General features: G+C 46.2%; 1 protein-coding gene across 1 annotated transcript in view; it reads left to right on the top strand.

Moving 5' to 3' along the window:
* neo1a (neogenin 1a) overlaps positions 1-11,610 on the top strand; it is a 244,849-nt gene that overhangs the window by 190,420 nt on the left and 42,819 nt on the right. The window contains exon 8 of the mRNA XM_083652556.1: positions 10,922-11,156. Coding sequence (XP_083508682.1) covers positions 10,922-11,156 — 235 coding nt within the window. The remainder of the gene's footprint in view (positions 1-10,921; positions 11,157-11,610) is intronic.

Genomic DNA, 11,610 nt, shown 5'->3' with positions numbered 1-11,610 from the left:
TTTCCTGAATCAGAGATTCAAAGCCAATATCGGCCGATAATATCGGCAGACCTATATATCGGCCGGGCTCTAATTAGCGGTAGTGAGCGTGGCCACTGGGGACAGCAGGGAGCTGATCATAGGCATCGGAGCCTAAATTGATTGTGAAGAAGAAGTGAAATCAGTCCTCCTCACCAAATTGCAGTTTGTACAGGAACTGATGGCCAAGTACTGTACACGTGTGTGTGTGGCTCAGTCTCTCAGGGAGGCTGTTGACTGCGTGTCGAGTGTACTGTACTGTACTGTATGTGTGTGCGTCTACCAGCCCACGCTCTCAGCATGCGTGGAACTTCTCGATGGGTCGTATTTGCTGGAGCATGGCGAAACGCTTTGAGGCGTTTATAAATGGCCTGCCGTTTACGCACCAGATTGTTTTGCACTGGAAAGAGGGGAAAGAAAAGGATTAAAATAGCCCGCGGTACCTGCGTCAGTTCTCTGCCTCCTGAAGGTCACTCTTGTTATCACCTGTGTGTTAGGCCTGCCGCCTGACTGTGTGTGACGTGTGTGTGTGTGTGTGTGTGTGTGTGTGTGTGTGTGTGTGTGTGTGTGTGTGTGACCTGCCGTTCCCCGACGCCCACTGTTGTACGCACACACACCCTCGTTTAAAATACTCCCCGTACATACACTCATCCAGGATGTTAATGTGATGTTTTTGGACACAGAAGCGGTCCTCTGGGTGCACTTTCAGGGGTCTAAATAGCCTGAAGTGGCACGAACAAAGTTTCCCCTCACACCCTTCCTCTCCCCGCAGTGCAGCCCCGACCCCTGTGGGCGGCGCCAGCGAGACCGGGGCTTTTCTCTTTCCTGTTCGCCCTCTGCGCTGCACCTCCCGGTTTCCATCATCTAAAAGTAGAATAGCACGGTAACATCACAGTAGGCTGTGTGTGTGTGTGTGTGTGTGTGTGTGTGTGGGCCCCCCACTGCCTGCTAGCCTGCTGCCTGTGATAGCCACTTCTCTCTGGCTCTAATCCAGGGAGGAAAGCCGGCTTGGGAGTCCGATTAGTTGGACCGCTTGTTTGTTCATCCCCCATGGGGGGGCGCTGCAGCCTCTTCCGCTGCTACAAACATCCCTTTTGACCTTTTCAGTCCTTCTCCCGGGTCGTACAAACTCCCCACGCACCCTACATCAAATGTCGCCAAGTGTATGTTGTACAGTACACACACACACACACGCACGCACGCACACACACGCACACACACGCACGCACACACACACACACACACACACACACAAGCACGCACACACACACACTTGCAGAGAGCTCTCTCACTGAAATCAATTACTTCATTCCAGGCTTGCTCAGTTCTCTTTGGAAAGGTTGAATTGTATTCTTCTAACCTCCAAGGTAATAAGACACAAAGGCAGCAGGCAGTGCAGGAACAAAACCAGGCTTCCAGGGCTGCTGGAGGAGAGTGATGCTCTGGAGATGTTACAGCATCACCGGCTGTTTAGATCTGTTGAAAGGTGCGCCCAGGAGACCCTGTGTCCCTTTTCCAGCCAGCATGAAACACAACTTGATGTATGCGATGCAGATTTCTCAGAGGGGTAAGAGATGTGTAGGTGTGTGTGTGTGTGTGTGTGTGTGTGTGTGTGTGTGTGTGTGTGTGTGTGTGTGTGTGTGCGTGCGTGTGCGTGCGTGTGTGTGTATGGGGGGGTGTTGGGTACATTATAAACTATGGTCACGCATCTTCATTTGCATACCGAGTCTGGGCAAGCAGCTGGTGGCCTGATGATCGTGCGTGTGTGTGTGCGTGCGTGCATGTGTGTGTGTTAAAGGAAGGCGTTCAGGGAGCCCAAAGCAATCACACCCACATGAAGTCACCAGTGGCTCACGGATCAGGGCACTACATGTGTTTGATGGTGGAGCGATGCTGCATGTATGTACTCACAGCAGGTGATTAATTATTGATGGACCAAACTCCCATTACATTACATTACATTACATTACATTAGAGTCACCGTTTTTTCAAATGGGGCGTTTATTTTGCTTAGATGTCGGGTTGAGATGATCCGAGGCACTCTGTAGATTTTGAGGGTTGTGGGGGTTTTTTGGGGGGAGGGGGCTTCCAGTAGACTGTGCCACTGTACACAGATGGGATGGAGATGGGATCTTCAGAGAACCCATGGAGATGCGATCTTATTCAGAAGACCCGTGGAGATGGCCCGGTTGGAGGGCAAAAGCAGCCATAGCATCGCCCCCTCCAAAACATACATGCATCCCATAGAAATGTGTTTGATTTGCTCCTACTGTTATCTGAGTGTGGATTTTGGATTTAAACAGCACGAGTTGTGAAATTGAAAGAGACGTCTCCTTTAAAGTCACAATGAAACGGCATTTTTGGGGCATCTTGCTTCCTTAATGTGATGTACCGTAAATTCCGGACTATAAGCCGCACCTTTTTTCCCGTTTTTTGGCCTTTTTTGGCCCCTGCGGCTTATATAACGGTGCGGCTTATCTATGGATTTTTTCAAAAAAAAAAAAAAAAAATCTCTCTTTTTTAGCACTCTTTCTAACTATAAAGCCACTTCTGTTTTAATTTCCTCTCTTGCCCTCTTTTCACCACACTGTATGACACTGTATGACACTGTATGACACTGTGTGCACTGTAAATAACAACACAGGTGGTGTTGTGTTATGTTGTTTTGTTGAAATGTTAATAAATGGGAGCATTACATATGGTAATTAAACATTAAAACACAATAAAAAAAAAAAAAATACCATTAAAACACCCGCGGCTTATAGTCCGGTGCGGCTTATATAAGAAAAAAATAGTCAACTTTGAAGGTGCGGCTTATAGTCCGGAATTTACGGTATTTCCTGTTGAAACAGGATATGGAGGCAGGACATAATGCAGGGAGAGATCATTCAAAGCTATAATGGGGAATCAGAAGAGAGAGAATCTGAGGGGGAGGGGCAGGTTTATTCATTCTGTGATGATTTTATTGGTTGGAATTTTTTATATATTTTTGTTATGTCTCCCTCCTGGTTTTCTTCTTTCCAAGGAAGTTGAAGTAATGACATATTAATGTAAAACTATAATAATAAAATATATTTATTTCTCAGAAATTGTAGCTGTGATAGAATGATCTAAAAGCATGAGACAGTTTTAATGTCAGTGGGACATTTTGTAGAGACCCAGTTTCTCTTCTCATTGACACAGGAGGATGATAGAGCTGCGTTTGAGACGTTTTAGCCCCCTAGAAAAGTAATATTTTTTTTAAACAAATTTACTATATCAGATGCCCTCCTAAGAAGCAACTAACGATTATTTTCATTATCGATTAATCTGTCGATTATTTTCTCGACTAATCGATTAGGTCTATAAAATTTCACTTTTTCCTCAAAGCCCAAGGTGACATCCTCAACCGTTTTCTTTTGTCCTGACCAACAGTCCACAACCCAAAGATAATCTGTTTCCTGTCATAGAAGACTAAAAATATTCACATTTAAGAAGCTGGAATGAAATAATTTTAGTACTGCCCCCCCCCCCCCCCCCCCCCCCCCCCCAACACAAGGCATAGATCCATACTGTAGATCTGGGAGCGACTCCAGATCTTTCGTCATAGCATGTGTACCGTCCACACTGTACATAGTTGGACACAGTAGCGATGTTGTGCTACCCTTGTTTACCACTCAGAGTTTGGCTCTACCTGCTTTATGTGCCGTGCATGAAGCAGCAGCAACATCAACGGCTTAAAGTCACATGATGATGGATGGCGGCGCTCTACTTGACCGTACGGGCTGCTAATCTCTCAATCTTCACTCCGTTACTTTGGTCTGCGCCCCCTCGGCCCCCGCCAGCATCCCCCCGACACACACTGCTCCAGAAAATATCCCAGCCGCTCCAGGCTCGAGCGAGACGAGACGAGAGTTCACTCACTTATGAGATTGCCACTTATTTTATATTTTTTTTACAGCTCCTTTGTATTTGTGTCGTTTGTAAAAGCTCATTTCTCCCGAGGGGAATTGTGTCAGATTTAATTTCATTGTTTCTTTGTGATCTTTATTCAAAACGCACTAAAAATGGATACAGAGAGAAAAGGGTGTTTGACATGAATGGTGAGAATTCAGTTTGAGACGCAAAGACTCTTTCTTTTTTGGGAATATGGCAGGCAGTGCTTTGGACCATCAGCGTCAGTTTGAGCCTTTGTGAGATTGCAGCCTGTCTTGACTAATCCTGACTGATCTGTGGTAGGGTAGCAGGAGGGCATGTGATGTGTGCATTTCCTGATAGGTTCAGCCCCACCCTTCAGCCAGCCCTGGTGCTTGTTATTCCTAGTGGGCTACAGTATCTGACACTGTATACTATCTCTGTCAGTTTCCTCACGTCTGATGATAAGCCTCTATGCCTCTATTGTCTCCGGACGATACAGAAAGGCTCTGAGACAACGCTTACATGCCTCACAGGGGGCGCCACTATCCCCTAGTTAGGTTTGAACCGTTTCTTTCTGTCTCTGGGGCGGCTGTAGCTCAGGAGGCAGAGCGGGTCGTCCACTAATCGCTTTGGATAAAAGAGGTCGGTGGTTCGATTCCCGGCTCCTCCAGTCTGCGTGTCGAAGTGTCCTTGGGCAAGATACTGAACCCCAAATTGCTCCTGATGGTGTGCCAGCACCCTGCGTGGTAACCTGCCGCCATCGGTGTGTGAATGGGTGAATGTAACTACTGACTGTAAAGCGCTTTGGATAAAAGCGCTATATAAATGCAGGCCATTTACCATTTTTTTTTACCATTCCTCTCTCTCTCTTCCTGGTGAGCTGAGCATAGTTTAGATTTAGATTTTATTTTTCTAGCCCAATTTTTGAGTAATGTCTTTATCGTTTGTCTGATTGGCTTTCATCCGTCAGCGTATTGCTTTGTGAAGCGCTTTGTAACGGTTGAAAAAGAGCTGTAACTATCAAATTAATGTTTTATTGCGGTCGACAAGACAAGCTACTCGAAGGAGAATGAAGAGAACAAAAAGACATGCTTGGTCAGCCCTTTTTTCTCTTCTTCACCTCTTCACTTCGTCTTCTTCACTTGAAACGTTTCTCTTGGCTCTGTTTGCTTTGTGGGCACATGAAGGAGCTGCTGCTCCAAATGTCACGAGCTGTCAGGTCTGCTGATCGCTCACATCTTATCTAGAAAGGCAGCGAGAAGACCAATCGGATATTTTCCAGGGGGGAAAAAACAGATCTAGTTGTTGCCACTCTGCTCCCAGCGACCAATCATTCTCCACCACACTTTCTTCTGAAATGTATTTTGAAATAGTAATCCAACGTTATTCATTATGCATCAACATTCATTATTATTACTTATTCTGTCAGACAAGGACATTGTGCGTCACAGCTCTCATCTAACATTACTTAGCAGCACTGAAACTGAGACAGTTTGACCATGCAGCCAGCAGGGGGCTACTGTATTATGAGCAAATTCATTCATTTAGTCATTTATTTGATGTGCTTATTGCAAATTTTTTAATCCATTTTTCAAGTGTGATTTTTCTCCTCGCCTCTCATTGTCACTACGTGCCCCGCACCCCCGTCGAAGCTTCAGATCTATTCGAATACTTGTCACTCAAGCTTTGAAGCCCAAAAATGGTATCCAGGGACAGCCCTAGTTACATTACCTTTCTAGTTACATTACCTTTCTAGTTGCATTACCTTTCTAAATTGTAATGAAAGCATGAGTCCTATACATGTTGAGCAGACATTTTGGTCTATGAGCAGAGGGAACCTAGGATTTTGATGTCGTCCGCTTTATCCACAACAACCACGAGCACACGAGTCCCAGTGTTCCATCCTATTCTTCATCCTGCGAATTGTGCTCCATATACGATCTCTGCTCCATATACTATCTCTGAAACATCAAAAATGATTCACCCATCCTAATTGTGTCTCTGCTCTCTGGATGTGCAAAACCAGGCCTTTTGGACTATAATTCTTCATGCTTTTCCTCTGCTGAAGAAGGTTAGCGGGTCTCCCCCCGCTCCTTCTCTCCTCTCATGGCAGATAAAAGTTCTGAGTCTGTAATGGACCATTAGCACTGTGTGCTGCTGGGTCTGGCTCTTTGTGCAGTCATCGTTTCCCAACCGCAGAAGCCTCTATGGAAGCTCGGTTCTGTTCGCTTCTGAGAAACTTCTTTCCATTTTGTCAGAAGCTGGCGTGGCCCGCAGGGCTGAGAGGGCTCTCTGTAGTTCCACTGCTGCTTAGTGTGCTGCTGCTGCCAGAGAGATGGAGGAGGTGCGTGGTGCCAGCCAGTGAGGTCAGCTTTCTTATCAGTGCACTGTCTGAAACCAGATCAGTAGAAAAACAACCTGCTTGGCATAACTTTACAGCTGCCCTCATTGGGGAACGCAGAGAAGAACCAGAATCGTCTATTGCCAAGTACAAGGCACATACTGTACAAGGAATATACTTTGGAATTTGGGTGCATAACATCAATAAACATAGTTGAGATAAATTAAGAGAGTGAAAGTAAGGAGAAAGTACTGCAAGTCCAAAATATAAAATACAAATATCAAATAGAAATATTTATAAGAGAAGAGAAAACAATAATGTAAAATATATAAGAATATGTCAAATATGTCTGCATTTTTAAAGTGAAAGAGCTGCCCAGTCTGTGCAGGAATGTGCAAAATAGCTGTGCAGTCTGTGCAGGAATGTGCAAAAATATGAACCGCGGAATGTGCACATGTTCACAGAGCCCGACCAATATATCGGTCCACCGATATTATCGCCCGATATTGGCCGATAACCGATATATCTGTATCGGCCGATATGCCGATATTTTTTTATTTTTTATTTTTTAAGTTATAGACAGCATGTTGTGTACATTTGATCTTTTTCCTTAACTCAAGTTATATTTTATATTCATTATTAAATTCCCAATGAAGTTTACTCTTTCATTGCATTGATGTCATTTTGGACAATAAAGTTGATTGATAAGCTGTAAAATATCCTCCCTACATTACATATCTCAAGTCATGTCAAGTCATATCTTTGTCAAGTGTTTGATATTTGAGGGATCATTCAAAAGAATTGTGTAATATAATGTGTATTATATAATATAAGAATATTGGCCGATATATTCGATATCGGAATTTTTTTACTCCCTAATATCGGTATCAGCATCGGCCTCCAAAATCCAATATCGGTCGGGCTCTAGTTCACAGTATGAAGAAAGATTATGAAGTTAGCGGCGAGAAGATAAAAGTTTCAGATTTTATACGCTTTAATCAGAACTTTAAAATTAAAGCTACTTTGGTTATTTCAATTTAAGAAAGGGCTTTGACTCCTGTTGATTATTAAGATGGATGATTTGCTGTGTGCACATGTCTTTGTCTCGACTGGTTTGTGTACCGGTTAGCCAGATTTATTATGCAGATGTAGAGTAACCTTCCTCGTTAAGCCTTAATGCCAGCCATTCATTACCTCTGGCACAGAGACTAATGACACTATTAATCAGCTATGAATAGAAGCTGGCAGCAGCAGCAGTGGGAGCCTGACACCTCCTTACTGTAACCATCCCTGGCCTGCCAGTACAAGACAGACTGTCAGGAGGACACTGCAAACTGCCCGTCATGTCAGGTACAGTACCTGCAACTGACAAGGAGTATGACGAAGACGGAGGCTTCATTTATTGATTTCATTCTCACAATGCAGTGCCATCCCAGACTTTGCTCTGCCTCTTTGTCTGAACCATAGACATAAATAATATGGATGTATCTATCCCATTAAATTTCTTCTCCCTGGCGGAGTTCAAATGTTGGTCGTCGCCATCTTGATTTTTCATCAGCAGACTGGTGGGAGGGAATGGGTTGAGTCCTTCTGCACCTCCTCACGTGAGATGGGAGTTTTCCCAGAGACGCAGCGCCACCTGCTATTGGTCCGTGATCGGCGAGCTGCGTGATCACTGGACAGGCGATCTGTCAATCACCCCCTTTTCTATCATCTATTTGACTCAAAATGGGGAAGTTATAAAAGATATGACCCCCCCCCCCCCCCCCCCCGCAGTTCGGTCCAGGCTATAAAGATGTTTAATTACTGTTACAAAGTGGGGCATTTTAACACGAACGACGGGACTTCTGAGTCTGAGCAAGACCAAGCAGTGATTTGTATTATTATAAAAAATAAAAAATAATAATATTTGGTTTTGCTTTGTCAAAGCCAAGCACAATAACAAACAGCATATAACCAACAGATGACAGGGCAAAGTCATCAAGACAGCGAGTAAACAATAAACAAATCAAAGTTGAAATCAAATAGACCCCGCCCCCAATAACAATAAAGTAACATAACTAAACATTGAGAGACATAAAGGCAACATCTTATCATCATATTAAGGGAGGCAAAATCAGTATCATTTGAATAATGCTGAACTATTTTTATTCATACATTCGTCATACAAACAGGCTTCTATAGAATGTTCTAATCTGCCTGTTTTATTTTTACGACACCGTTTTTAATTGGCCTGCTGTTTGCTATTCGACTTTTTCTCTTCCGCTTAGTATTCTTTGTAACGCAGTCTTTTATCGTTATTGTCAGTGTGAGGAAACGACAGCGAATTTGCGTCTGACTTAATGAATTGCCCGCAGTTCTGAATCTGTCCATTTCTTCTGCTGTCCTGACTCTCTCTCTGTCTCCTCCTCTCTGTGTGAAACAGTCCCAGTGTTAGATTGGTTTTTCTGTTATTGCTCTGCTGTAACTGTACCAGTGTGTCAGTGTTTAGTCTTCATGTAGGGCTTATAAGTGGAAGGCCGCAGGAATTTTCCCTCCGCTCCCAAGCAAAATACAATTAATTTGTCACGGCATTTGCTGTGCATTCCTACCTCAATACAGTATATACAATGTGTGTGTGTGTGTGTGTGTGTGTGTGTGTGTGTGCGCGTGTGCGTGCGTGTGCGTGTGCGTGTGTGTGTGTGTGTGCGTGTGTGTGTGCGTGCGTGCGTGCGTGTTCATATTTGCTTCCTCATCAGTGCCATGCTTATGTCACTGTGTGTTTATGTGTGAGTCACTTGCAAATGAGGATAATAATGGTTTGGCATCTTGCAGTATGTGTGGTGCAAGCATAATTTTTCCGTCAGTGCATGCATGCACACACCAACAAACACACACGACACGCACACACACACACACACACACACACACACACACACACACACACACACACCACAATGCTATTAATGTGGAACTGAAGTTAAACCTCCTTCTCCGGCGTGGCTGGATGCACAAGGTCAGTGCTTATATAAACAGGATTATGAATTGTGTGTGTGTGTGTGTGTGTGTGTGTGTGTGTGTGTGTGTGAGAGAGTGTGTGCGCGAGCGGCATAGTGTGTGTGTTGTGTGTAGCAGTGTGAGAGATGGCCATGCAATTCTCCCGCAACAAAATACCAGCAAATCCTCCATATCACTCCAATCTCCCAAAGACCGGCGAACTCTTGGGAATCTGAAATGTAAACACAGAAAAACAGAAAACTACACCCAACGGTCCAACTTAGCATTTGAATAGGTTTTCCCTCGGTAATAACACACTCTGTGCAGTCGCCACGCTACGTTCTGATGCCAGCGCTGCCCTCCACTCAATCTGCGTGACCTGCAGACAAATGGAAATGTCATCCCAGGCGGACATTCTTTCCGTACGGCTTTGTGTTTCGCCCACTTTGCCAGGAAGATGGAAAGCAGATCTGGCCTGCGTCTGCGTTCTGCGTCTGCGTCTCACCGCAGAAAGAAACACACCAAATGAAATCAGTGGCATTTCTGTGGCCGGGCTGTGGAATGTGACGGCTAAAGTGCAGCAAAACATTCTATGGCGTGTGTTCGCTCAGGAAGAATCTGCAGGGCCCAGCTGCACAAAGCACCTTAGGTTAAGATGTGCCTTAGAGTCAGAGTTAAGATGTGCATAAAATAGAATCGGCTGCACAAAACACCCTTAAATCTCATGCTTACGTTTTCCTTAAAAATGTTTAACCTTATGGAGAAGGTTTAAGGGTGTTTTGTGCAGCTGATTCTATTTTATGGACACCTTAACTTTGACTCTAAGGGACATATTAACCTAAGGCGCTTTGTGCAACTGGGCCCTGGACTTAAGAGTGCATTTTTGGGGGGAGGGTATGGCTTAGACTTCAACTGTTTTGCTATGTATGGAATATGTCTGTTTCAGCTATTATGCCTTTGTTATTAACCTGAACATATAGACGGTTTTCTTGTGTGCCTCCCGGTGGTGAGAGGGTGGCGTTGCCTCTGTCGGAATCTAGCCTTAGCTTTGATTTGACAGGGAATCAAAGTAATCCATGTCTGTTGACGGCGCGACGCTAACTGTGTGACAGATGAAACTGTCACACAGTTACGGTCGCGCTCAAGCGATCAGCTGACAACCAGTCATTTCTGGATCACAGTTGATTGGCTGACTAGGATATGAGAAACAGGAAGGCCGTCTATGAAGGTTGAAATGTCTGACATGCTGTGTTCTGTTGTGCTGCTGCCACTACCCCGACATTAGAGAAGTGTGTGTACTGTAGATCTGCATGTGTTAGACGCCTCCTCGTACTGTGCTTCTGTTTGTTTCACTTTGTCAGCGTAGTAGAAGTGTTTTGTTCCTGTGGTTCCTCGTCACGCCAAAAGTCCCTTTTTTGTTACGTTGTTGTTATTTTGTTTTTTCTTCTGTTTTTCTTTCCTTTCTTTCTTTTGTTTCACTGTCATCTGTCTCCATTTCCACTCCTCCTCCTCCTCTGCTCAACCTGTTCCTTTTCGGGCGCCTCTGCACTCTGTTTCTCCCCTCCCCCGTCCCTCCCTCCCTCCCTCCTCCCCCACTGACTCCTCCCCCCCCCACCCCCCCGCCCCGCCTCCTCCCCGCCCGCCCCCGCTCCCTCCCTCCCTCCCCTCCCCTCCCCTCCCGACCCAAAGGCGTAGCCTTGCCCTTGTCCCCTCCCCCCTCACTGACTCCTAACACTACTGACCATGTAACGCCAGGCTCCGGAGGCGTGGCCAACCCGGCGGGCCCCGCCCCCTCCGCCCCCCGGGACGTGGTGGCCTCGCTGGTCTCCACGCGCTTCATCAAGCTCACCTGGCGCCCGCCGGCCGAGCCGCACGGAGACGAGCTCACCTACTCTGTGTTCTACAGCCAGGAGGCCACCAGCAGGTACGCAGGCAGCACACACGTCACACGCTCTGTGCTGTGGCAGGAGGCCACCAGCAGGTACGCAGGCAGCACACACGTCACACGCTCTGTGCTGTGGCAGGAGGCCACCAGCAGGTACGCAGGCAGCACACACGTCATACGCTCTGTGCTGTGCTGTGGCAGGAGGCCACCAGCAGGTACGGAGGCAGCACACACGTCACACGCTCTGTGCTGTGGCAGGAGGCCACCAGCAGGTACGCAGGCAGCACACACGTCACACGCTCTGTGCTGTGGCAGGAGGCCACCAGCAGGTACGCAGGCAGCACACACGTCACACGCTCTGTGCTGTGGCAGGAGGCCACCAGCAGGTACGGAGACAGGCAGCACACACGTCACACGCTCTGTGCTGTGGCAGGAGGCCACCAGCAGGTACGCAGGCAGCACACACGTCACACGCTCTGTGCTGTGGCAGGAG

Source organism: Poromitra crassiceps, assembly GCF_964638095.1.
Source record: "Poromitra crassiceps genome assembly, chromosome: 16".
Taxonomy (NCBI): domain Eukaryota; kingdom Metazoa; phylum Chordata; class Actinopteri; order Beryciformes; family Melamphaidae; genus Poromitra; species Poromitra crassiceps.
Note: the sequence above shows the minus strand (reverse complement) of the source record. Positions and strands in the feature narration are given on the sequence as shown.